Below are 27834 nucleotides of genomic sequence, written 5' to 3'. Positions count from 1 at the left end.
TTCCAGCTCTGGATGAAGACTTTTTACCGTGTTGTGAAATTGCTTTAAGATGCTTCACAATAAGTGATGCACATAGGAAAGAAATAAGAACAATACACATCTGATGACTGGAGGGTCGCAGCAATGGCTGGTATTCAACTATGTCTTACTCAGAGTAGACCCATTGAAATCAATTGACTCAATTTATTCATGTTCATTGATTTCAGTGGGTTTGTTCTGAGTAAAACTTAGTTGACTACAACCCACTGCATCTCTATTGGCTGTTTGGGTCTTTCCCACCTTTCCACGTCTTAAATATTTTGGCAAGCAAATCTAAGTTGTTGGTTTTTGTTTTTTTGGTGTGTGTGTGTGTGTGTGTGTGTGTGTGTGTGTTTTGCTGAAATCTAACCACCAGTGGCCTTGCTTCAGTAAATTGCTTAGTGATAACTGCCTTGGAAAAGGCTTCAACAACACCCCCCCTTTTTTTTACTTGGGATGGATATGGAAGAATGCATTTATTGTTGTTATTTGAGCTTGATTAACTCAAACTGTGCTCCATACCAAATTTGCTGGAGGAAATACACAAAGCCTAATTGGTTGATTGCTTCTCTTCCATTTGACTGATGAAACACAAAGCATTGAGGGCTTTTTTTCTTTCTTTTCTGCATGCCAAGACAATGCCAAGCAGCTTATTTGTCTCTTGCAGAGAATGTGGCTACAAAATAAACTAAAATTCCTTGGCATCAGACCAGAGATGATTGCAGGCAACAATGACTCTGTACTTCAAGACTGCCGCTGTGGCCTAGGCTTACTGGATTCCAGTCAAGTTCCACTCCAGTCTGCTATCTTTGTCCCCAAGATATTGATGTCGTAGGAACCTTCGGCCCTGTGGACATTGTTGAACTCCAGCTTCCAGCATCCCTGACTATCATTCTTGCTGGCTGGGGCTGATGAGATTTGCAGTCTGACAACATCTGGAGGGCAAAGGTCCTCCGGGCCTCCCTTAAAAATTACAAGGGGTTACACCAGGTGACTCTTTGCCTCCCTTCCTGATCATAAGATCAGCCCAAGGTTTTTCATGGTGGTCTCATGTCTAACTCTCTCTCTTGAAATGTTTGACACAGCTCTGGTTCCAGTTGTTGATAATGAAACCAGCTCCTAATCAGGATAGCATTGACCTGAGTTTTGTTTCGGGGGCAGATTGCAGACAGAAATTGGGAACCTGCTTTGGGATCTCTGGAAACGTGTGTTCATTTAACTGTGCACATTCCTTAGACAGAGAAGCATTATTTCCAAATTCCACGCTATCAGTGTAAAAAGGAAAGGGCAATTATGGTAATGTCGCAGGCGCTGAATGCGCAAAATGTAGCCAAAGGCTTACAAAGCTTTTATGTGCGCATCCATCGCAAATTTGGAAAACGAACCGTGGAGCTGCAGTCCAATTCATTAAGAACACAGAGATAACAAGCCCGGCACAGCTCATCTGAGTGTGTGCCTGGGGTGTATGCCATGATCATTCATACCCACTAGATGGCAGACTTGATCTGAAGAAGAAGAAGAAGAAGAAGAAGAAGAAGAAGAAGAAGAAGAAGAAGAAGAAGAAGAAGAAGAGGGGAGGGGGAGGGGGAGGAGGGGGAGTTTGGATTTGACATCCTGCTTTATCACTACCCGAAGGAATCTCAAAGTGGCTAACAATCTCCTTTCCCTTCCTCCCCCACAACAAACACTCTGTGAGGTGAGTGAGGCTGAGAGACCAGTGTGACTAGCCCAAGGCCACCCAGCAGCTGCACGTGGAGGAGCAGGAAGCGAACCAGATTACGAGTCCACCGCTCTAAAGCACTACACCACTCTGGCTCTCTTAAAGCAAATAAAAATAAATAACTAAAGACATCAATAAAGTTTGGTTCTTTGCTCTTTAGGGGGGAAAGGGGAGCTGAATGTCATCCTGAGTTCTCTCCTGCAATTAATTGTTTCCCATAGCATGTGAGATTTTGCTATGGGAAACCCAGATTTGCTTTCCAGTCTCATGGAAAAGTAGGCCAGGAATGATGAGACAGGCAGGACTCGACAGGATCAGAGAAAATGGCTCTCTGTCTTCCTCCCTGCCCTGATTTGGAGAGGCCATATCTCAGTGCCTGAGCATCTGCCTTGCACAAGAAGGTTCCAGGTTAAATCTCTAGCATCTTCAGGTACAGCTGGGAACAACTCTTCTGAAACCCTGGAGAGCCACTGCCTGTCCAATGTAGACAGTGTCGATGGACCGACAGTCTAACTTGGCAAGTTGCTATGATGCTAAAAGGCACGGCTGCAGATAGACCAAGGAGACACATTCCCAACACAAACCCTGTTTGCTGGACCTGGAACTGAAGGAGTGATCAAATCTCCCTTTCTCTTTACCCTTGGTGGCTGTTGGAGTAGAACAGCCTATCATAGTGGTGGATTTTGCTGCTAACTAGAGCATCATTTGGGAACCTAGGAAGTTGTGCTAAATCTAAGAGCAATTGGTCATCTAGCTGACAGTGCATGGCTTGCCCCAGTGTTTCCCAAACTTGCGTCTTCAAATGTTTTTGGACTACAACTCCTATCATCCCTAACTAGCAAGACCAGTGGTGAGGATGACGGGGGTTGTAGTCCAAAAAAACCTAGAGGCCGAATTTTGGGAAACACTGGTCTAAACTAACAGACAGTAGCTCTGCGGGTTCTCTGCCAGGGGCATCTCCCAGTCCTACCTTGTAACATGTGCTCTACCACTGAGATAAGGCTGACCAAGCTAGGGCTGGCTGATAAGGGAGACAATTTGCTGCTAGCCCACTACTCCAATGTAGGATCGTTTTTGGTTAGGGGTGGGGAGATTCTGACCCACAGGCCTAATTGGCCCCCCCCAGGCCTTCCCACTTGGCCACCAGGCCATTTCAGCCAAGCTGCACCCACTTGCTCTACACTTGATGACATCAGTTGTTGGTCAGGGGAAAAACCTGCCCCAGCCAAAAGTTTATCTCCTGCCTTTAAGAAGGATGTTGACAAGCTGGAAGGTGTACAGAGACGGGCAACCAAGATGATCAAGGGTCTGGAAATCAAGCCCTGTGAGGAACGGTTGAGGGAGTTGGGTATGTTTAGCTTGGGAAAGAGGAGACGGGGAGGAGCTATGAGAGCCATCTTCAAATATCTAAAGGGGCATCACCTGGAAGATGGAGCAATCTTACTTTCTCCTGTTCTGGAGGGAAGGACACGATCCAATGGCTTTAAGTTACACCAGGAAGAACTTTCTGACGGGAAGAGCTGTTCAATAGTGGAACAAGCTCCCTTAAGGTGGTCGTGGACTCTCCTTCTTTGGAAGTTTTAAAGCAGAGGTTGGATGGTCATCTGCCATGGATGCTTTAGTTGAGATTCCTGCATTGCAGGGGGTTGGACTAGATGACCCTCGGCACCCCCTTCCAACTCTACAATTCTGATTCTTTCAAACTTAGCCCGTGAGATGGGGGGTGATCATAACCCCTTCCCCCTGCTCTTGGTTTATGCCCAATATACTGAATTTTTTTTAGTTCATGGTGGGACCCCATATGAAAACAAGCCAACAAATAGACCGCAACACAATGTAAGGGAAAGCTGTAACTAAAAATTAAATCCATGCATAGGAAATACTTACAGATAAAATTTGGTCTCCCCTCTGAAGCTCTCCACTGAGGTCAGCTGGCCCACCCGCTAGGATGAAGGATACAAAAATGCCTTCGCCGTCTTCTCCGCCTACAATGTTGAAACCGAGCCCTGTTGACCCCTTGTGCAGGACAACTTTGCGAGGTTCTCTGTGGAAAGAAAAGGAACATTGCTCATTCATTTAAGAGACCTGGATTCAGGAGCAGCCCACCTACGAGGCAAGGTGAGAAGACTGCTTCAGGCAGAAGGGTCCACCAGGACAGCAGATCCCAATGTTGATCTTTCTTGACCCCTGACCCTTTGCTCCCGATGTAGGTCTTTCCTGACCTCTTCTTCCCTTGTGGGGTGGGGTGGGGAGCATTTTAAAGCTAGCCTCGGGTGACAAAATGTCTTGGGATGGCCGTGCCTGGATTGTATATGTCTCCTATTGAGCAGTTCCTTTCCATTTTCTTCCATAACAACAGGTGCTGGATGGACCATTGAATGTGATTCAGTACAAGGCAGCTTCCGGTGCTGTTGCCATATCCTAATATCGTATTGACCAATGAGATACTTCCCTTTTTGTCAACATAGGCAAGCATATATAGACAAGTGCCGATGTAATTGGCAGCAACTGGGAATCCAATAGAATCGCGAATACAAGGCTTAGATCCAAGTTATCTCAAATACCACATCGCCTCATATGAACCTGCCTGGATTTTGAGATCTTTGGAAGAGGGTCTTTCTCCTGCTTGGTGGGGATGCGGGAGAGGGCCTTCACTTGCACTTCAAAGTATCACAGTCACCTTTATCAATTCAAAACTCCGCCACCTAGTTCTGCTATGGGCACAGACCTTTCGTTAAATAGAACGGATTGCAATAAAATACATTTCCTGCATCCAGACAGTAGATGGAGCTGGCAGTTCAGTTTCTGAGCATCCACAGTTCTTGCCCATCCATAGTTAAACACATTTCATTCCTCTTTCTCTCTCTTTCCCCTACCTGCTTTACTCTATTTTTACTTCTCACCATGCTCCAGGGATTTTGGAGCAAGAAAGATGAGATTCTCCAGAAGCTGCAGGCATGTGTAACATCCAACATTGGTCACATAATGTTTTTTTGTTTTAGTTGCAGACCAGGGGAAAGTAGGAATAGATGCTACCCACCAGAGAAGGGAGCTAAAATTGTCTCCACAAAAAGACTGAGAAGTTCTTCTGAGCAAGACCCACTGAAATGGCGCCAGAAGTATAAATGGGGATTGTACTGACTAAGTTCCCAATAGATAGGGTGTCACCCCCCCCCCAAAAATAGCAAACCAACAGCAGCAGCAGCAGCAACAACAACAACAACAACATCAGGAAAAGGAAATCTCTGTTGAGCAGCCTAACCCCAACCTGGTTGTTGGTATCCGTCTGTCTGAAGAGACAATGGAATGTGCACCTGGGGTTGAAGTCAAACCGCTGGAGAATCGCAGCGCCTGCTGTGGCTGCAGAGACCGGCAACTCACAACTGCTACCTCCTGCATTGTTTTTGCTGTCTTAGCAGTACCAAAGTGACCTCCATGAGGAGCAAGCTTGGGTAGTGTATATGGAGGTCCTGGGCTGTGACAAGACTCCACTCTTGGCCTCGCTGATGTGATCCAAAGGAAAGCAGAGCAATACATTTGGCAGCATTTGCTGAAAATAGTAGCACAACACGCCATCCAACCATCTTAGGAACTTAGGAACTCCACTCTGGTTCTTTGTAGGCTTTACCCTCAAGCCTTTTCTTCTCCTGAAGTCCTGAAAGACTGTTGGCCATGTTGGCTGGGGCTGATGGGAGTTTTAAACCAAAACATATGGAGGACACACAATTGGGAAAAGTCGCTGCAGACCATGAACGCAGTGGAGGCTGGCCCATTAGGGCAATTGGGCTGCTAACCCAACAACCTCAGCCTGCCCTCAGCCGGCCCCCACCTGCCTGCTTCCTTACTTAAAACCAATCCCAGGGGGTGGACCTTGCTGTCAGCTTCCTCCTCCTGAGTCTCAGGTTTGCCCTCACAGAGCTCAGCAGGAAGGACGATGGAGTCAGAACTGGAATTAGTTGGCTCTGCCTGTCATTGGCTCACACTGCTTGTCATGGGCTCCAGCCCTGCCTTCTTTGGGCCTCCTTCCATTCCACCCAAACAGTCCCAATAGGCACCGGCCACCTCTGCATGTCATGTACTCTGATAAAAGCCTTGGTGAGAAGCCAGACAGGGATAGGATACATCTGGTTCCTCGGGGCCATTCTCCGGCTTCCCCAGCAGTACATTTTTTTCCAAACACAGCAACTCCGTGAAGAAAAGAGGAGCTCAGTTTGGACATGGAGGCAAGCAAAACCTAAGATAAAGTCCGTCTTTAGGCACCTTGCATGGCTTCAGGACTATCTTGTGCGGAATGACCACTAAAGGCCAACCTGGAATGAATGAAGCTAAGTCAGTCATGCCCATTAGTTTCAACAGTTCTGCTCTGAGTAAGATTGGCATTGAATACAGTCTATAGGAAGACCGTAGGAAGCTGCCTTATACTTATAATGTCAGACCATTGATCCATCTAGCTTTGTATTGCTTACATTGACTGGCAGGATTTCAGACAGTAGCAGTTCCTTATCCTATCTGGAGATGTTGGGAATTGAACCTGCAACTTTCTGCGTGCAAAGCAGGTACTCTACCACTGAGCTAAGGCCCTTCCACATACATTCAGAGCTGTTTTATACTGTGCCAGGGTCCTTCATCTATCTAGCTAAGCACTGTCTCTGCACTGACTGGCGGAGGTTTATGGCCTTGTACCAGGGACCTTCTGCATCAGTTACCACTGATCTACAGCCCTTCACCATGTCAGCTGCCCCCTTCCAGATTCCCTCTTTCTATCTGCCCCTACCTGTATTTCCAGCAGCTACTTTGACATCAGCATGCAGTCACATTGCCACGTAACCAATCAGGACTGGAAAATGTGACGATGTTACAAAGCCAAGTGAGAGCAAGGGCAAATGCTTGCTGTCCTCACTCTGAATGGGCAGGTATTTTTACCCCAGTTCATAGAGCCCACAAACTATTGCCAGAACTATAAGTGTGTTGTTTTTGCAGGGAAGCACAGTGCTCGGGAAAAGCACACTGCCTGTTTTTGTCTAGGACAGATACAAAAGCTGTTCAGGGAGTAGTGGAAGGAGCGCCTATTTCTGAGACGAAGCAGATTTGAACCTGCCAGCTGCCTAGATAGGGGATTGCCTGTGGCATCATAGGTAGCGCTGTTCTGAGTGCTAGGGCGTAGGAATGCACATATGAATTGCACACAGATGTCTGTGTATGTACACACTCAAATAACCGCATATTACTCAATGTGGCACAAAACTGGTGTAAAGCAATAATGACCCAAGTGAAACTCTTACCCTTCCACAGAAATGCTCCGTTGTATGCTCACTGTGGGTGGCCGGGTCACTGTGCTGTGCTGGGAATGACTGCATAGACAGGAAAGAAAGGAGGAATTAATAAAAACATTTGCTCGCAAAGCCTCTCAGTCTTATTGCAACAAGCTCTGGGTGATCCAAAATACGATATAGATCTGGGGTTCAGAGAAGTAATATGTGTGCGTCTGAGTGTCGAGACAGTACGTTGGGCTAGATCGCCATTTCAAGTTCCCACCAGCCGCTCTGGGTGGCTTCCAACAAATTAAAACATCAAACACAGTAAGACATCAAACATTAAAAACTTCCATATACAGGGCTGCCTTCTAAAAGTCAGATAGTTGTTTGTTTCCTTGACATCTGATGGGAGGGCGTTCCACGGGAACAATAATAATTTAGTAGGAGGCAATATTGAGCAAGATGGACCAATGTTCTGGCTCAGCATAAGCCACCGTCCCATGTTCCTGTGCTTTGCATCTAAACAGTCCCAGGTCCATTTGGTCCCAGGCATCAGATAACATAGAGTGTGGGAGTGACCCTGAAGGCCTGTTGCCAGTTAAGAATGACCATTACTGGATTGCGTAATCCGACCCATTTCTTAACAGCTAGTTGTTTCTCAGAAACTGCTGCAGGGGAAAATGATAAAATCAAGATTGTATACATTTCTCTCCAGTGCGTACATGTCACTGGCTTACAGCAAGTCCCCACAAGGCATGCTTAGATATCTCTTTGTCTTCAATAGCATGGCTTAGCTGATCTGTTATGCTGGAAAGTCATGGCTGTTCGTTATCCTGCATGGCATGTTCCACCAATTGAAAATATATCTGATAGTGGCTACTGACCCAGATAGTTAATTTCAGCATTGCCAGATGGCATTGCTAGTGCCCGAAGCAGCCACAACAGCAAAATATGGAAAACCCACAGCTCTCACGTGGAGCTGTGAGCCCTCTGATGGCCTCCCCGAAGTTATCATGTGGGATCCACTGGTTTTTATCAGTGTTGTGGCGAGCACAGGATCAGCTGGGGGACCCTGTCACAGTTGCATAGATCTTTGTACAATCCAATGAGGAATTATCCATGCCTGGAATCCCATTGTTCTCACAGGTATTCCCTATGTTGAAGATAATGGGGCATGCTCCTTCTGCAGCCCTTTGGAGCACGGTCACTGCAGCATGGATCTTCATGTGCCCTCCGAGGCGCATACAAAACTCCAGTTTGTTCAATGGAGATGCTGGCACTTGTTCCATTGAAGTGAATGGGACAGGGAGAGGCATTTTGTGTGCCTTTATCAGAGCCCCCCACCCACCCACTGCCTGATTGGGGAAAATGTGTATGGAATTGGAATATGATGGGTGACCAAGATAGTTTAGAAACACAGCAACTGCAGAACTGACTAGCTTGATGCTAATTTAACATGGTTGCTCTCTTCCCCCTCCCTGTCCTGTCTGCGCAGATGACTTTGACGAGTTAATTGAATGGAACAGAAAAATGTAAAGTGGGCCAATGAGGCAGAGCTGGCAAATAACACAAGATACTTTTGACACAATGCAAGTCAAACACAGTCCTGTTTCGCAACTCCTCCAAGGAAACTGGCTATGTCTGTCTGGCGTCTTGAGGATGCTTTGAAAAGGAAAAGCATATGGACCCCCTTTCCACCTGGGAAAGTGCAAAGAAGGACTTCGGAACAAGCCAGCTGATGGAACGACTTCCTTTGGAGGAAAGGGAAGGAAACAAGCTGCAGAATTTTAACTCACCCTCTCCAATTAGTCTTAAGAAGTGTGCCAGAAATTCAAACCAATGTATCCAATGCCCACATTTATGAACAAACCATGCAACCAAAACAGCCCCCAATTTACATGGATTCATGATGAGCAACACAGCTAAATTTATGAGCCTTGAATTTGTATACTGTTGGAGATTGTGAGTTTCCCTCCCACAGTATTCCAGCAAAGAAGAACACATTGCACAATATTCTTTGCTTTGCAAAGGCTAACCTATCTCCAGCAACATTCTACCACGTTTTGAACCACATTGTTTACTTTTGTGTTATTTTGATTTGTTGGGTGATCTGGAGTGTGCACATCTGAACAAGCGTCCTCAAAAAACAACAGCACAGTTGATAGCACACTATTGTCCATGGAAGTGGGGGGGGGTGTTCCTGGGGGAATGTGCAAAAAGTTTTAATTGAGTTAGAGATAGGCGTAGAGACAACCCAACATGGATGTTTTCCAAATCACTTCTCTTTCCCTTTGCTTTTTCTACACCAACTAACTTTATCAAATTCTAGGGCTAGGTGAATATGTCAGTTTTGGTTTTTCTCAGTTCTTCAATTTTCAAAATTTTAATTGAAAACAACACCAACACAAGTCCTCATGCAAATTCAGCAGTATTTTAGTACAGATTTCACCTAATACATACATTTTTTGCAAAGCGAATTCCTCTACTATAATGTATTTTAAATGTTACTTTCACTAATATATGCATTTTAAATGTTACTTTCACTAATATATGCATTTTAATGCCCTTTTTGCTTTAGTATGTGCATTTTTGTGCATATTACCCGGCAGGAGAACTGCACATCAAAATTTGGAGATGTGTGGATTTTGGGGGATGGCTGTGTGTTTCTATTGTTTCAGCAAATGTGAATTAGGTAGCTTCATTTTTAAAATGTGGACCCAAACCCCCTCACCTTCTTAAAAGAAAAGTGATTGCTCCACAATCTTTTGAAGAATGGTTTCCATGCATGCAACCTGCCCTGTAACTGAATGCACCCAAAGGCTCTGCTGGTTGCAGAGGTGATAAAAAGTAAACTTGCAGCAGAAGTGTTAACATGTCTACACAGAGATAAGTCCTACTGAAGTCAATGGGGCTTACTGCTGAATAGGACTGAAGCTTCAATTAATGAAAGGTGGGGCATGCAGCGTGCAGAAACACAACAATCTCAACCACAAGAAGAAAAAGAAGGAAAGAAGGAAAGAAAGAGGAAGGAAATACAGACTCCAAGGAAAAAAGCAATGCAGAAATAAAAATGATGCATGGGCTGATGAATGAAATATTGTTTTTTATTGAATTAGATATAATAACAGAGTCCACTCACAAACAGAAGCTAGGGCTGTGATTTCACCTTGGCACTCCAAGGCTTAAAACAGGCACCCCCAAACTGCGGCCCTCCTGATGTTTTGGCTTACAACTCCCATGATCCCTAGTTAACAGGACCAGTGGTCAGGGAAGATGGGAATTGTAGTCCAAAACATCTGGAGGCCCAAAGTTTGGGGGTGTCTGGCTTAAAAGCGCACACGCAGTCAGTGCTGCTGGAGCTGATTAAATAAAGGCAGAGATGCCAAGCTCAGCATTCCAATATCTCCTTAAAGGCTTAGCGAGATTTGGTTTGTGAAGTTCGAGAAACCACCACCACCGTTTTTATTATTAATAAACGCAGTAACAATGATGTTTAAGGTTGGAATCTTATGTAGATTGACTTGGTAATAAGCCCCCTGGAACAGAGTGAGGCTTATTTCTGAGTAAACAGCTGTAAGTTTGTGAATGGATCAGTTTCCTTTCATAGGAAAAAACGCTACTCAAAGTGACTTGGGAAAATGCCAAAACGACAAGCACGGCAGCGAGATAAAAAACCCCTGCAACCTGAAATGTTAAAATAGCAGGGGTGTGGGGAGTCAGAGAGAGGAGCCAGCAAATTAACAGGGAAACAAGAGGCAGAAGTCACACCTGGGCCTTTATTGCCTGCTTTATCTGTTGGTTAGAAGCAGTGCTAGGAAACCTGTGACCCTACAGACACTGGAATCCAACTCACATCAGCCCCAGCCAATAATAATAATAATAATAATAATAATAATAATAATAATAATATATTATTATTATTATTATTATTATTATTATTATTATTATTATTATTATTATTTATACCCCGCCCATCTGGCCGGGTCTCCCCAGCCACTCTGGGCGGCTTCCAACAGAAGAATAAAACACAACAATCTATTAAACATTAAAAGCCTCCCTGAACAGGGCTGCCTTCAGATGTCTTCTAAAAGTCTGGTAGTTGTTTTTCTCTTTGACATCTGCTGGGAGGGTGTTCCACAGGGCAGGTGCCACCACCGAGAAGGCCCTCTGCCTAGTTCCCTGCAACTTGGCTTCTCGCAACGAGGGAACTGCCAGAAGGCCCTCAGTGCTGGACCTCAGTGTCCGGGCAGAATGATGGAGGTGGAGACGCTCCTTCAGGTATACTGGACCGAGGCCATTTAGGGCTTTAAAGGTCAGCACCAACACTTTGAATTGTGCTCGGAAACGTACTGGGAGCCAATGTAGATCTTTCAAGATGTAGTTCAGCAGTCTCGGGGGGGGGGAGTGCTATCGGTTACCCCCATCCCTCGCTGAAAGAGAGTCCTATTTTCATCTGTGCAATGCTGGTGGGTGCACAATTCATGCACGCAGAAAGGGTGCACTCTTCATGCACATAGAAAGGGTGGAGTGAAATTAGGGCTGCGACTGGCTGGAATGAAACGTGATTTAGGGACACGGAATTCATACTACCAGCAGGTAGCAGACACAGGTCTGGTGAAAGCATCAAGCACCTTCAAGCAGCTACTGGGGTTCTGGAGTCCCATCACCGACTCATCCTGCCCACCCCCAAAAGAAACCCCAAACTGGTGCAACAATCAGTTTTGTGTGGTTGAGGATGGGAATAATCAACTGCATGTTGAATTTCCCACAATGCTGCAGAGTGGTGCTACATTATTTATTTATTATTATATTTATTAGTTGCTTTTTCAAAGCAACTTACAAAAAATGAACATTAAAAACAAGTATAAAACAACCTAAAGTTATCTATCTATCTATCTATCTATCTATCTATCTATCTATCTATCTATCTATCTATCTATCACCTATCTATCTATCATCTGAGTTTGGGTGTAACCTTCGACGCCTCCCTTTCCATGGAGGCGCAGGTTGCAGCCACAGCAAAGGTGGCGTTTTTCCATCTCCGCCGTATCAAGGAGTTGGTCCCTTACCTCTCTCGCCCTGATCTGGCCACAGTGATCCATGCGACGGTCACCCCCAGGCTTGATTATTGTAACTTGCTCTATGCGGGGCTGCCCTTGAAGCTGACCCAGAAACTCTAGCGGGTGCAGAATGCTGCGGCGAGGCTCCTTACAGGCCGCGGGATCACATTCATCCAGTGCTTTACCAGCTGCACTGGCTCCCAGTGGAGTACAGGATCAGGTTTAAGGTGCTGTTTTTGACCTTTAAAGCCCTATGCGGCTTGGGACCCTCGTACCTACGGGACCGCCTCTCCTGGTATGCCCTGCAGAGGACCTTAAGGTCCACAAACAACAATATTCTGGAGATCCCGAGCCATAAGGTGGCTAGATTGGCCTCAACTAAGGCCAGGGCCTTTTCAGTATTGGCCCCAACTTGGTGGAACGCTCTTTCATAGGAGATCAGGGCCCTGCGGGATTTGTCATCTTTCCGCAGGGCCTGCAAGACAGAGCTGTTCCGCCTAGCCTTTGGGTTGGATTCAGTCTAACCTCTGTGTTTTCTTCCCTTATGGTTTGGATTAATGGACTACTTAAAATGAAGCTGCATTTTAAATTTTAAATTTTAATATTGTATTTTAATCTGTATTTTAATTAATTCTTTTCTTTTCCTTTCTGTCTTATTGTAATTTTATTGGTGTTAGCCGCCCTGAGCCCGGTTGTGACTGGGGAGGGTGGGGTATAAATAAATTATTATTATTATTATTATTATTATTATTATTATTATTATTATTATTATTATCATCATCAGATCCAACGCCTGTCTATCCTGCTAAAATATAAGCAGAAAATTGAGATCCAAAGGCCTGGGTGAATAAGGCCTGTTGCCTAAAATCACATATCGTGTTTCTCCGAAAATAAGACACCGTCTTATATTTATTTTTCCTAAAAAAACAAAACCACAGTGGCTTATTTTCAGGGGATGTCTTATTTTTTATTACGTGTCTAGCCTTGCCTCTTCCTTGGGGCCCTCCAGAACTGCGCCTATCACTATGTCTTATTTTCGGGGTATGGCTTATATTGCGCAAATGCTTAGAAATCCTGCTATGGCTTATTTTATGGGTATGTCTTATTTTAGGAGAAACAGGGTAGTGATAGTGCCCGATGTGCCTCCTTGAGGATAACATTCCATGAACAAGGGGGCCACCACAGAGAAGGCCTGTTCTCTTGTTGCCACCCTCTGCACGTCCCTTGGAGGGGACACATACACAAAGGACTTGGGTGACAATTGCAGGGTCCAGGTGTGGGGGAGAGGTGGTCCTTGAGGTATTTGGGTCCTGAGCCATACAAGACTTTATAAGTCAAAAACAGCACTTTGAAACTGAGCCCAGAAATTATTTGGTACTTAGTGCAGTTGGGCCAGGATTGGCATTACAAGCTCAGACCGTGTTGCCTTAGCAAGCAACCTGGCCACTGAATTCTGCACCACCTGCAGTTTCTGTACTGTCTTCAAAGGCAGCCCCGTGGTAATCTAACCTAGTGGGAGCATGGGGGGGAATCCAATTCTCTCAGAGCACTGGTGCCACTACTCCTCACTGCTGCCAGGTGAGTCTGTACCATGTAAGCCAGCCAATGGAGGATGAGATCCAGCCAATAGCCCCGTCAAACCTCAAGGATGCCATAGGTCCACCTTCTCCTACTGTTGTGGCATATGAAGTGGGTGGGGATGCATTTGAGGAACATTTCCCCAACATGCTGTATGCAAAGGTACCCAGAACCTCTTTGCTTCAGAAGGCGGCCTCCTTATCTAAAAGCCACGGGCAGTTTTGCTTTAACAAAAAGCCAAATTTGAAATGCAAAGCAAACAACTGGATAAAATGAAGTCCGTTCCGTAATCCATTTAATGTGCATGGAAAAAACCAAAAACCCCAGTCTACTGAAGCAGAACCTGATTTGCTCATCGCCGCAGACAATTTCAAACTTAAATGAGATTTTGTTCAGGTTTAATTATAAATAAGCTAACTCAACAAACCTCTTTTATTTTTGCAGAGGGGGCATTGTGAATATTGCATCCCAGCAACAAACAACTAGGGCATGTTTGGTACCGAGAGCAGGACATGGTGCAGCCCTATACATTCCCATTGCATTCAATGGGCTTACTTACAGTCAAGTGTGCATAGGATTCTGCCTTCTGGCATAGATAACCCAGTTATCCCTATTTTTTTGCTGTTTTATAGCTTGAGGGCCACATTCCCTTTTGGGTAACCTTCCAAGGGCTGCATCCTAGGGGTGGGCAAGGACAAATGTCTCTTCCTTGCCTGGATGGAGGATAGAGTGGAGTGTTTGTAGAAACTATTCTGTCCCCTTCCTCTCCTGGGACCCACCTACCACAGGCAGGCGACCATCAGAAGCTTGCGCAGAAGGGAATGTGGCTGAAAAAGATTCCCCACTCGTGTTGCAAGGGGTACCTAAAGTGGCGCACGCACCCCAGAGAAAAAGCCAGGAGCAGCAAATGCCTCTGCTAGAATCTCTTATTGTTGTTTTTCCCCTTTGCTCACTTTGGGCTACTGTTGCTGGGGCGAGCGGCCAACTGGCAGCACTCTAAATACACCTAAAGAGCAAGCTCGTAAAAAGCAAGCAAAACCCTGGATGGCTCTTGGAGATTAACTCGAAGATATGCATCTTGAAACAAAATGTACATGAGCAGCCCGGTCCCCAAGAACCGGTGTGAAATGGTTGATACAGTGGATTAGCTCAGCCTGTGCCTCTGCCGCTGCTGAATCTTAATCCTTTAATTAATGCTAAGTTGCATCCTGCAGTGCTCAGCTGATACGTATCTCCCCGAGAGGCAGGCTCCCCCCCAATCACCCGCATGCTTTCTAGGATGCCTCTGCTGTGCCCCCTTCATTTCCCTCTCCCTCGCCTGCTGCGCTACACAGTGGAACCAAACGCTGTCATTGTAAGGATGCGGAGAAGCATCTTCCTCGCAGGGAATGAATCAAATCTGTTTGGTACAGACACGACAAATCCCACAGTCTCCCCCAAGCTCGATTCAAGGACCCACCTTGAGGGAGATCTCGGTGTTGTTCCTAGTTTTGCCCTTTAGCAAGCTACTCCAAGATGCTCAGGCGGGAAAGGAAAGGCCAACAGGATTTCTCATGCTGGTACCACAGAATGGACAGGGACCTCAAAGGTCCTCTCGTCCAGCCCTTTGCCAATGCATGCTACAACATCCCTGATATTTATTTGCTTGCATTTATATTTCGCCTTTCTTCCATCACAGAACTCAAGGTGGTTCCCAGGCCATCGCTCATCCAGGCACTGACCAGGCCGAGATCTGCTTAGCTACAGTCATTAAAGAGTCAGTGCCATTTGGAGTAGACAACACCGGTCTAGGTGGGCAGCAATCCCTTGGTTCTTCTGTAAAGCTAATTCCTGTATGGTGCACTGGATAGATTATTGAACTAGGACCTGGAAGAGCCAGGTTCAAATCTCCCACTCAGCCATGGTCTTCACTGGGTGATCTTTGGCCAGTCACCTTCTTTCAGCCTAACGGGTGTGCTGCGAGAACAAACTGGGGGGAGAGGGAGGAAGCGGTGCATGCCACTTGCAGGAAAGGTGGGATATAAAATGCAGTCAACGGATACACGTTCATCTCTCCCTTTCTGCCCACTGTCCTTTCTCTGAAGTCTGCACTGCCAATGCAGTCCCCAAACCCAACCCTACTTATATGTTGCTTAGAGAGCTCTCTGACTGAGCAGCTTAAAGCATCTTCTAAATACAATAAAAATGAATAAATATAAGGTCGGCCCTTTCTTCTTAAGCCAGTGAGGTGGAGGTGAAGTGAGCACAAGGTTGTGTTTTTTTTTCCTGCAGAGGGAGCTTTCCTGCAGGGGTGGAAGGTGGAGCCTAATACCGCGCACTTGAGCCGCGCCCATGCATTCTCGTATGAGGAAGTGAGGAAGAAGCACATGCAGTACCTGATGATCTCAGAGTCAGGGAGCAGGCCTATGTGGTAGTGGGGATAGGGAGCTGAAAGGAGGAAGCTTTTGTCACACTCGACAGGGGAATAGTGCCTAGGAGAAGGTGGCTTATCACAGAATTTGTTCACAGTGCTGTAAACGGGTTCAGGAGGCCTGGTGATAACAGAAGAGAAGAGTAAGAGGTTAGACGGGCACCCCGACACATGCGCAAAACAGTCGGCCACACAGCTAACTTGCACCCCAAAGCATGCAGAGAAGTATCGACAAGTGAAGGGTTATATACACGCACCAAGGAAGGAAAAAGAAACTTCTGTTAAGTTACAATACACTAGTCACAAAGAGTAAGAACGTGATAGGCACAGCACTGTACACAAGACAGCTAGGGGAAAGGAAACCAGTGACAATTCTGTGCCATAACATACCGGTGACAAAAAGTGTGCCGTAACAAACCGGTGTCAAAGCTGTACCGTAAGTGTCGCTCCTTACCTTCTGGAACCCGCCCTGAAAGAACTTTAACCTGACCCGTACACTTATACTAAAGATCTAGGACACCTTAGCATTAAAGTTAGTGAGGCACATTCACACTACAAGGGAGGACAACGTGTAGCCGTAAAGTTGAAAGGCATTTGGAAGCCCCTTCCAGCAAACATTTATGAGTGATGCATTGATGAATTGTGGAGAAACAACATACATGGCTCCGGTTTCTACAACAGTGGCTCCAAAGCTGTAGCCCTGGAAGCAATTGTGAGATTAGCTTTATGCTGCTGGAATGCCTGGAAAAGGGAAGGAGCAGTACAGGGCAAGGGCCACCCCTTACTTAAAGTTGCTGAGGATTCAAATGGATTTAAGCAGTCCAGTCTCCTACCCGTTCTCTGTGGGCAATGGAGCGATGGTATAATTTAGCAATAGCAGAGGATCTGAGCAATAGAATAAGTTGTTTCTTTGGTCCTGGATTCCCAGTGGGGCACAGGCTATGCATATCGGAGGTCACAGGGGATCAGTGGTAGAGCATTGGCTCTGTGTGCATAAGGTTTGATTGCCAGCATTTCCAGGTATGGCTGGGAGAGAGACTCCCGGAAGAGCTGCTGCCAGTCAGCGCTGACAATACTGAGCTAGAGGGACCAATGGGTCCAGCTCCCTATGTTCCTAGATTCAGCTCCTGCCAGCTTCAGTTAAAAGGGTCAGGTGGGAGGTGATGGGAGACTTTGGAGCACTGTGGGATAGATGGGCTGAGGGCCCAACTCAGCTTCCTGGGGCATGAGGGATAGCTCAGTTGGTAGAGCACGAGACTCTTAATCTCAGGGTCAAAGGTTCAAGCCCCACGTTAGGCAACAAGGGAGATGATCCTCATGGTGCCTTCCAACTCTAAAGATAAAGGGTAAAGGGACCCCTGACCATTAGGTCCAGTCGTGACCGACTCTGGGGCTGCGACGCTCATGTCGCGTTATTGGACGAAGGAGCCGGCGTACAGCTTCCAGGTCATGTGGCCAGCATGACAAAGCCACTTCTGGTGAACCAGAGCAGCACACGGAAATACTGTTTACCTTCCCGCTGTAGCGGTTCCTATTTATCTACTTGTATTTTGACGTGCTTTCGAACTGCTAGGTTAGCAGGAGCTGGGACCAAGCAACGGGAGCTCACCCCATCGCAGGGATTCGAACAGCCGGCCTTCTGATCAGCAAGCCCTAGGCTCTGTGGTTTAACCCACAGCGCCACCCGCCTTCCAACTCTACCATCCTATGATTGCTATGCTCTTCTTGCCCATGGGATATGCTCTAATTGTGTTGTTATGTTAGTTGGTGAAGACCCATAGGTCTGGAAACCACGGTTCTAGACAAGGAGACCTACCAAACGGCAACAGTGAACAAAAAGGTGACACCTTGTCGTAGTTACACTGCATAAACCAGGGAATACACTCTACACAGTATGCATAGTTAGTCTGAAGAGTGCTGCTTTCATTGTAATTCAGCCAAGCATTTGAAGAGAAGCTGATCATCTTCAATGTTAAAATACACAATATGCAAAGGGTGCAAAGACTACCGTCCGTTATTAACCAAAATAAGCATGCTGGACTTCTCTTTCCGTTCAGGCACTGCATGGCAAAGCCAGATCCAGCATCTTAAAAGTCTCAAACAATGGACCTTTCATCATTCACCGTAGAGGTTTCATCCTGCAGGCATCTGGCACAGCCGGGTTCAAGCACTTTCCTTCTTACTTCTAAGAAACAGTTTTGTAAATCCGGGGAAATCTTTGTGAAAGCACATCTACAGAAGCTTCAAAGAAACTCACAAGTGTCTGCCGGATTCAGCCCCCCGCATCCAGACCTTCAGTCTTCTGGGGCAAGCCTTTACGCTATACTCTGTTGGCTAACAAAATGCACTGAAAACTCAAGTGATGGAGGCCGCCTAATGGTGGAAGAACAGAGCTGTAGAACAACACTTTGAAAAAAGAGATACACACACACACACACACACACACACACACACACAAAATCTCACCCTCTATGATATCATAAAAGAAAACGAACCCTGAAAATAATTTTGAGTTCTTTTGGAAACATTGCAAATAGTTATGACTTTCATAAAAGCCAATTGTTTTAAAGCCCTTAAATATCATGAAAACAGAAATCACAATGAGTCCTGATGACTTTTACATAGAAGGAAACAATTTTTTCTTTCTCCAGGGTTTGGTGGGCTTTCAATAATACGGCATAGGGAGCAACAGGTCTGGCTTTCTCTGTTGGTCTTCTTTGGCTGGGAAATACGAGGCTAAATGGACCTTTGCTCTGATCCAGTCAAAGTTATATCTTGCATTTTTCATGCCCTTGTAGCATTCACACAGAACGTACCATGTCTACCAGAGGGCAAGAATTTGGCACCAACATAGGCAGCATAAATAACCCTGAGACTTGTTTCAGTGGTTGCTTTTACTTCCTAAATCAGTGTTCTGTGCCAATCATTTAAAAGTGCATTCCACTGGTACAACTGCAATTTAGCTCACAATGTAGCTTTTCACTCTCTTTAAACTGATTTTTTGTGGTGAGCCAGCCACCATCAATCACACCCCAGCATTTTTGTTTAAAAGAAAACCATGTAGTATTGATTTGCAGGGATTTTGCCAGAACAGAATACTGACGAGTCTGTCATAAAAAGTTAGTTGCGGGACTGAGAATTTTGCAATGTCTCTTTTCACTGCCCCACAATTAATTTTGTTAATATTTTATGTTTTAAGCTTTATATGAGCCGCCTTGAGAATATGTAGAAAGAGGAGGTATAAACAATTTTTTTAAAAAAAAACCAAACAGAACTAATACCATTATGCCAATTTCCAACATTCTGTAATTTCCAATCATATTGATTCTGGGTTCCATATTTGAACAATGGCATTTTCCAAATTTAGAAAATTTGCTGTAACATATGCACATACATGCCTAGATACATAATATAATGCTTAAAGCAAACCGATCACGTTCCAAGGAAATTTATATCTCCAAAAGAAGATTTGGAACATGGTGTTATGGCAGAGCAGTGAAAGGCCATTTGTTCCGAATGGCCTCATTAAAGGAAGGGCAAATTTCGGCAACTGATTTTTGGCATAGCAATATCAACTCCGGTAGATATTTTCAATAGTGCTGATCAGTTCCTGCAAATGCTTAATGAATAAATAAATAAATATCAGATTCAGCCTGCAACAGGGTCACCAACATCTTATAGGAAAGCCTGTTGAATCCAGATTTTCTTTTGAAACACTCACAAAGCTAGTTTCACACATCCAACACCACTGAAAAAAGGTCAACCGATTTTGAATGGAAAAATATATACCGTATATGTGTGAATCTGTCCAAAATCCAGGCCTGTTAACACGTTAGACAGAGCATCTTCTGCATTTCTTGCAAGCCAGTTCCATGCCTGGGAACTATAGAATCTCAAGTGCAGTGCCATATATGCAAACTATGCATAGGGGTTCCTCACTCCCTGCCAGATTATCACACAGAAACTATTTCTGAAACTGAGAGGGGCTTCAAAGGTTGCTTGTGATGAGGGGTACAATTCAGCTTATAAAGAGCCCGTTTAAAAGTTCCACTGGATACTCCCTAGTTTCCAATTACGGCATCATTCTCGATAGGACTACAAAGGGCTATTGACAGCACGTGAAGCAGAAATATCACATCCTTAGTACTAGGGCAGATTCTAGTTGCGGCAGCCATAGGCATATCTGTCTGTGTATGAGTCAGGGAATGTACAAATCTTGTCAATTTCAGTTTCCCATTGTTCCAATCTTAAATGCAGTTTTCCTGCATCAGTTTGCATTCTTAAAACAAAAACAAAAATCTGCACAAAAATGCACACTTTTAAAAATGTGGATTTTCCCATTTTTTGCACAATCTTGCCTAATATAAACTTTTTTTTCTTTTTGCAAGCTGTTTCCCCAGCATAATGGATTTTTCTACATTATTTTCACTCACATGCATTTGTCTCTGTGCGCTTTCCTCTGACTTCAGGGAAGTGTGAATTTTGAAGGGCAGTTATGTTGGCATCTTAGTTCCAGACATGCATACTAGGTAGGTTCACATTAATATATGAAGCAAATGAATTTCTCCATCATCCCTAATGTTGGTGTGTGTGGTTCTTGGATATCGTTAAAATCACACTCTTCTGATGGTTCCCTAAGCCCCTGAGGTTTGGTTGGCCATCACTGGGGGACCCAGTCTTCTGTGTGCCCTGTGGAACTCCTTGCCAGTAGAGGTTTGGCAGGAACCATCCCTCTCTCCTTTCTGATGTCTTTTGGCAGACCCTTGTAATGCAATTTTTCTTTTTAAACCAATCAGTATTAATTGATGCTTTTATGAATAGTTTTGCTGTTTCTATTCTCATACATTGTATTCTGTATATATATAACCATTGTGTAAATAAAAAAAGACAATGTCCAGATTAAGAGGTGAGCCAGAATATGTGAGGTTCACTTATCTAAATCACTGGACAAAGTATTTCATCAGAGGGAAGGAAACCAGAGGCAATGGGAAAGACAGAGATCATAAGGTGGCATTCCATGCTAATCCTACTCAGAGTAGGCCCACTGACATTAATGGGCATGACTTAGGTCCATCAATTTCAATGGGTCTGCTCTGAGCAGGACTTAGCTGACTGCAACCCATGGTCAGTGCCCATGAGGGATCAGAGTCCTGAATGTTACAATTGAGGGAAGGAAATATTTCAGATGGGGTTATGCAAGGGAAAGATAAAGGCGCTAGGTTGTAGGGATAGGTAAAGGAAATAAAGACAAGAGTATGTCAGGTGAAGATGAGGAAAGACTGGGATATGACCTAGTTTCCAATGTACCAGGAGACTTGATAAACAATCTACCATCAAAGGCAAGGATAGCCTGGGAAATGTAAGAGTCCTCAGCCAAACAGTGAGAAGATGAGATACATATTCTCTTGTAACACTATTGCTCTCTCCCCACAGCTTTGAGGTCTGCAAGGGGGAAAGCTTTTATTTCTTACAGGTTTCAGATCCCCAAACCCATTTTCATGTTCAGGGCTCCGCTCTGGAACATCTGAAGTCATACTCAAAGCGTGTGCACCCCTCCTTCATCACATCACATCGCACATCTTAGGGAGGACAGTCTGTTTGGGTGGTGTGGTTTCACGGAAGCTCGAACCTCAAAACCATTTCAAAATGTTACCAGCCATGGCAAAACCAAAGCTATCCCTGAGAGCCCAGCCGACACCTAGAGAACTGTGATCCAGCAAACAGGAATCACCGTAGGTTTCCTTTTTCTTTCTTTAGCAGGAGAGCCTCCAGAAGTTCTGGGTCCCCAACTCAACCTTCTGGAGCAGATTTGGGGAAGGCCGTAGGAGGGCATGCATGGGGAAAGGTGAGAACGGGAAGTCCCATTGTGCTATGTTTCCTCCAACCCTCAAAGGATAACAAGAAACAGCCTCAGGCAATCCTATGCCTTGGCTCCAGTTCTCTCACCCTCTGGTGGCATCAGAAACACCAGTCCCCTCTTCTAATCCCCAACGTCATGGTCAGTGGTGGCTGGTGCCGCCTAGAACCGAGAGGGCAGAAGGTGGGGTTGCCAACATTTGGTGGAGCCAGAATCAGCGACAACTCCCTGTCTGGCTGTGAGAAGGCAGAGGAAGGCAGACCATGCCAGGCTGGTGGTGCAGTGCCCCATTGGCCCTAACTGATCAGCCTCCATTGGTCACGAGAGGTCCACTCTCTGTTGCTTGGCGCCATGGACCTTCATGGGTGACCCCAACATGTAGAGCAGGCTTCCCGCTCCATGAAGAAGGCAATGGGGTGAGAAAGAAGTGAGCTGGCATGCCCACCCCCCACTTCCCCTCCTGCACTTCCAACCATGTGGGGGATTAGAATGGTAAAGGAGAGCTTCAGTTTTTTGGAAGAAAGAATGCCATGCGATTAAATCTACGGATGCTTATGTAAAGGAAAGAAAAGTGGCAGCTTGGAAATGAGCAATGAAGTCTTACATTGGGAAGAAGAAGAACTAATTCTTGGAAATGAATTTAAACATGTGCAGGGAACCAAATCAAAAAGCATTTGGGGGAATGTTAAAATGAAATGAAATGGATAAGCACTCTTTCAAGATTGATCCATGTTACTTTATCCACAACCAAAGCACTTTCAAAGACCGAACAGCTGCTCAGTTTATGTCTTTTATTGTGATTAAAGCAAATACAAAGCATTTGTTACACTCTGTGAATTGAAATAGATTACATAACAAATGAGTAACAACCTCCCCCTTTCACGGCGCCTTCAAGCATCTGGGGACGTCATTTGTTTTTCAGCTTCTACACAGTTGACTTTTTAATTGCTAACATTTAATTTTACATTCTCAAACACACCTTGGGACAAAAGGTTCACATCATTTTATACATCATGTGGGGAAAAGCCATGTTTCTGGGCAATCCTTCAATATAAATAGCAAATTAACGTCGGGTTGCTGGGTGTGTATGCCACATGTTTTACAGATATTTGATAACCCTGGTTAAAATGCTTTGGTTAATTATGATTCTACCAGCCACAGCTCCGGACTGTAAAGCATACATGAGGATTTGATTTATTTCAGTAAGTTCAACATCAGCCATGATGGAGTCTGACATCAACACACTCAAATGTTGGAGAGCTTTTATCCTTACATAGGAAAAGTGAAACAGTACAAGCAGAAGAATAAGAAAAGAAATGGGTGGTGGTGGTGGTGGTATGGAATGGGAACCTATATAAGTAGATTTCTATCCCCCACCCCCTTTAAAAATGGGCTGGAGAACCTCTGGCCCTCCAGATACTTCCAGACTACAATTCCCATTATCTCTCAGCCCTGGTCATGCTCTCGCTAGGGCTCATGGGCATTGGAGTCCAATCACATCGAAAGCACCACAGGTTGCCCTGCCTTTTTTTTAAAGGACTACACACTTATCACATTATGTGTACCACCCCTTCAGATTACTGTCTTTTATATATATATATACATTTGCACAGAAGGTAATTTTGCTCTTCTTAACAGTTTTACATACATTCTGGTTGAAAAACCCACTTATCATTTTACAAGTCTCTAATGTGGAGTGCCACTTTAACTGCCTGTTGCAGCAACTGTAACACACTGTGCTAGGTGCTGTATCGTTTTTTTAAAAAAATTGCATCATTCATTTCTTAATACTCCAACTTGAACTGCAAGACAAACGAAGCAATGAAAGTACAATGAAAACGAAGAGGGATATTTAATATGATGGGTGCGCCATCTCCTGTCTTCAACTACAAATCTATAGATATGCCATGGTCCACCCGAATGAAGCTTTCAAGCCGCTGGTAGTTCATGGACCACTGTTTGAGAAATCTTGACCTATCGCAACATAGCATGAACCTCTCTTGACACAACTGTGCGACTCAGAATTTCAGGTGCAAAGCAGCTGCAGGCATTCCTTGTGACTCTCTTCTATAACAATCTGTTAAGGATTCTTTAGCTGTAATTCCTGCACTGCAGGGGGTTGGACTACTAGATTATTCTTGGGATTCCTTGCAACTCTTAAATTCTATTATATCATAAAGCCTCCTTTAAGTGGATCTCTTTGCTTCTCTCTCTTTCTGTCTTGCCTCACTGAAATTCCTCCATTGTATTTCATCCAGTTTTTCTTCACTCCCTCCATTTTTTCCCTCACTTTGGACTGTGAAGCCCTCTTCTATTTCAAGGATGTGAAGCGACTTTTAATCGTTTTTTGCTTAGGAATTTTAAAGATGCTATTTTATTTTATTTTAGATTTGGGAAAGAGAATTTCCCATGGTGAGATCTGAGAAAAATGGCACTCTGGAGAATTTTGGACTTTGTTGAAATGTTTGCACTACCAATTTGTGAAGCCAAAAGGATCTGGAATCAGGACATATTACCAAAAAAAGAAAAAAGAAAAAAAAGGAGAGTCTTGCAGCATCAGCCTAAAGGCCCATGTAGCCCAGCATCCTGTTCTCACAGCAGCCAACCAGATGCCTATGGGAAGCCCAGAACACTCTCCCCACTTGGGTTCCCAGCAACCAGAACTTAGAGGCATGCTGCCTGCAATAATGGATGGAGAACATCACCACCATGGCTGATAGCCATTCATTCATTTACTATCTGAGGAATGGTCATAACTTAACGGCAGAACATTTTTGCATGCTGAAAGTTCCAGGTTCAATCCCAGGTAGGACTAGAAATGCAGGACTAGAGCTTCTGTCAGTCAGGCAGACGATGCTACACTAGAGGGACTGATGGTCAGGGCACAACACACAATTCGGAGTTTTATGAGGTCCATCTCGCTGAAACGGGTTCCCCTTGCTTCAAAGTGCCAAGGTCCGCTCTGCGAGCAGATCTCCGACTGCTAATGGCGCCGCGACCAACCGGAAGTCCTGGTCAGGTCTCAGTTATAAAGCAGATCCCTATGTTCTTATATCCCATGTCATGGCAGAAATCAGACCAAGGAAGTAACACTACAGGTTCCAATCTAAACAACTGGGGAAATGGAAGGAGCTCAAACGCAATTAAATGCAACCAAAAGCTCAAGAGAACAAGGCAGCCGTTCTTCCACCACTGGTTGTCGTAATGGTTCAGCCTCAAACATTGATGACACTAAGCCTCCGAATGCAAGTTGCAGGACAGTGTGATTATCCCTATGGGAAGGTGGGCTTCCCAGATTCATCTGGCTGGCTGCTGAGCTGAGTATTGAACCAGAAGGGCCTTTGGCACAACCTCTTTTTCTGCTCTTAAGATAGCAGCCAATGTGTCAGGAAAACATGTCTGAGGAGGGTGCTCCACATACTGGGCAACTACCATAGGGAATACCCTCCCACAGAGAAGATATGCACATTCCCCAAAGCATCTGGGGATTGTGCATAATGGCCAGAGGATGCACAAAATCCACTCAATATGCACATATTCCCTAAGATAGGTTTGCTATATCTCAAAAAGTTGAGTTTTTTTTTTTACAAAAGCACCTGAGCTTTTTTCTTCCTTTCCAAAAACGCCAATAAAAAGAGCAATTTTTCGATTGGCTTGCCTATGATCCAGGACAAAGCGCTGCATTCCGGATTTCTGCACTGAACTAGATGAACTTTGGGGTCCCTCCCAACCTTTGCAATTCTATGATTCACATTTCCTGAGGCCTGTTGAAGACTCTGTATATTGACCGGGGAATGGGCAGAATTCCCTCTTCATGATATGGATTATGTGCACATTCTCCATTGTGCCTGGTGAACGTGTCACTGGGGCTGAGGCCAGTTGTTGCCGTAAGAGGCCCTTGTGGTGGAAGAGTGGAACAAAATACTGCAGGATACCCTTATTCTCAGATATCACCAAGCAAAGAAAATAGAGGAAACATCAAAGGGGAGAAAAACGAGCTTCCTTGTGAACACAGTAAGTAAAAGTCACCTCCTTGTGGCTTCACCACAGAGAAACTGAATGAGGAAGCCCCTTCTCATTAAAGATCCCCGTGAACATTGACATTCTCATTCTACATGGCTAGAATCTACATTTGTCTTTCGACTCTCCATGCCCCGGTTTTATTCTCTCCCTCCCCCCCCCTCCACCGAATCAAAACCCCTCCAGTGTTGCCAGAGCAATGCTGCTTGATTAGTTTCAAATAATCAGCAATCACTCCAAATGAATTTACATGATGAAGGATCGCAATGTTTGCAGCAAGCAACAGGATTATTTTATGCCAGACGCAGCGCTCCAGCTCATGCAACTTACGCAAGCGAATAAGAAACTGGCTGCTATTGATAAGTAGAAAACTGTGGGGAGTTTCTCTTTAGCAGCCCATTTTCTACTCTTCCATTTGCATTTGTTCTTTATGTCGCCATGACATTGCTACACACACACACACACACACACACAATTGCACAATCAAGTAATCAAGCACACATTGCATGGTGAAATCCACTGCTCTGGGGTTTGTTTTTTTTAGAATTCAATATCTAGCTTGATCTAAGCTTCTAAATCAGGCATAGGCAAACACGGCCCTCCCGATGTTTTGAGACTACAATTCCCATCATCCCTGACCATTGTTCCTATTAGCTAGGGATGATGGGAGCTGCAGTCCCAAAATACCGGGAGAGCCAAGTTTGCCTATGGCCTGCTCTAAATAGTGAGTTTTTAATTTGCCAAATCAGTGGCTTTCATACCCTCTAGCGTTTCACGACTGCTGAGGAACTTCTGCACGTCCACCAAGGATCCTATGTCCATTGCCGAGGATTCTGAGGACATATTTAAAGGTGCACACTTGGTTCATGCAGGACGTTGGCGAGGCCACTTTTAATTGAATGGATAGGCAACATGCCAAATGCAACAAACTATGGTTTATTGGAGCGGAATGAGCTGTAAGTTTTTGAACGCATGCCTTCTCCTGCACAGCGTGTCTAATTGCAGTTCACAATCTCTCATTTCTGCTGAACCACAGTTTCCCCATGACACCCAGCTTGTGGTTTAAGTTAGAGCTAGGCCAAACATTTTGGGCTGAGCTTTTTCAGCCATTGGGGAGTGTGCATGGGAACCAAAGTGGGTGGGAGGGCTGCCACAGAAAGTTTCAGGAGGTGCAGTGGCAACAACTGCTTAAGAACGTACGAAAGGCAGGACCAGGCCAATGGCCCATGTAGCCCAGCATCCTGTCCTCACAATGGCCAGCCAGGTGGCCATGATCAGCCCTAAATCTGAGCACAACAATTCTCTCCCCCGCTTGAAGTTTACCTTGATGTCAGAAAGTGACCTGGAGGTTATTCTCTTGCTGTTTGAAGTATTAAAAGTTCTGTGTCCACTTGTAGCTCCATGAGCCTGGCAGTCCATTCTGGAATGCCCATGATAACTGCAGTCACATTCACATTTAAAACACATGTATTTCCCCAAAGAATCCTGGACTGGGTACTGGGCTCCCTTCAGGGCTACAATTCCCAACACCCTAAACAAACTACAGTTCCCAGGTTTCTTCAGAAGGAAGCCACGTGCTTTGATTGTATGCTATGGATGAGACCACAGCTGGCCCTTTCTGCACATTGACCAAAAGCATGGAGGGGATCCTGGTGTTGCCTACTACCACTACCACTGCCATTCTGGCTGTCCAGGCTACATCAGGAGGAGCTTTTGTCACCTGCTGATTTACCTGTGTAGAGTTCTTCTACATCACAAGGGTTGCTGACTGGGCCAGAGTCTCTCTTCATGAGGCATTCCATTCCTGCATTAATTTGTGACGCATTGCCCCCCTTAATTCTCCACATTTCAGTTGGCTCTTATGAAAATTCGTTAGGAATTTAGTGTGATTTCCCCCTCTTATGCACGTCAGTTTC

General features: G+C 45.0%; 1 protein-coding gene across 10 annotated transcripts in view; it reads right to left on the bottom strand.

Annotated features, from left to right (window-relative positions):
- Positions 1–27834, bottom strand: part of DLG2 (discs large MAGUK scaffold protein 2) — an 835907-nt gene that overhangs the window by 148687 nt on the left and 659386 nt on the right. For 5 of the 10 annotated variants that reach the window (XM_088668833.1, XM_088668834.1, XM_088668841.1 and 2 more), the window contains 3 exons: positions 16007–16162; positions 7021–7089; positions 3626–3782 (listed from right to left, as the gene is read on the bottom strand). In XM_088668833.1, the coding sequence (XP_088524959.1) occupies positions 3626–3782; positions 7021–7089; positions 16007–16162 (382 nt within the window). The remainder of the gene's footprint in view (positions 1–3625; positions 3783–7020; positions 7090–16006; positions 16163–27834) is intronic. The other 5 variants (XM_088668835.1, XM_035114518.3, XM_088668836.1 and 2 more) reach the window with 1 other exon arrangement.

Source organism: Zootoca vivipara, chromosome 4 (genome assembly GCF_965207765.1).
Source record: "Zootoca vivipara chromosome 4, rZooViv2.hap1.1, whole genome shotgun sequence".
NCBI classification, from domain to species: domain Eukaryota; kingdom Metazoa; phylum Chordata; class Lepidosauria; order Squamata; family Lacertidae; genus Zootoca; species Zootoca vivipara.
Note: the sequence above shows the minus strand (reverse complement) of the source record. Positions and strands in the feature narration are given on the sequence as shown.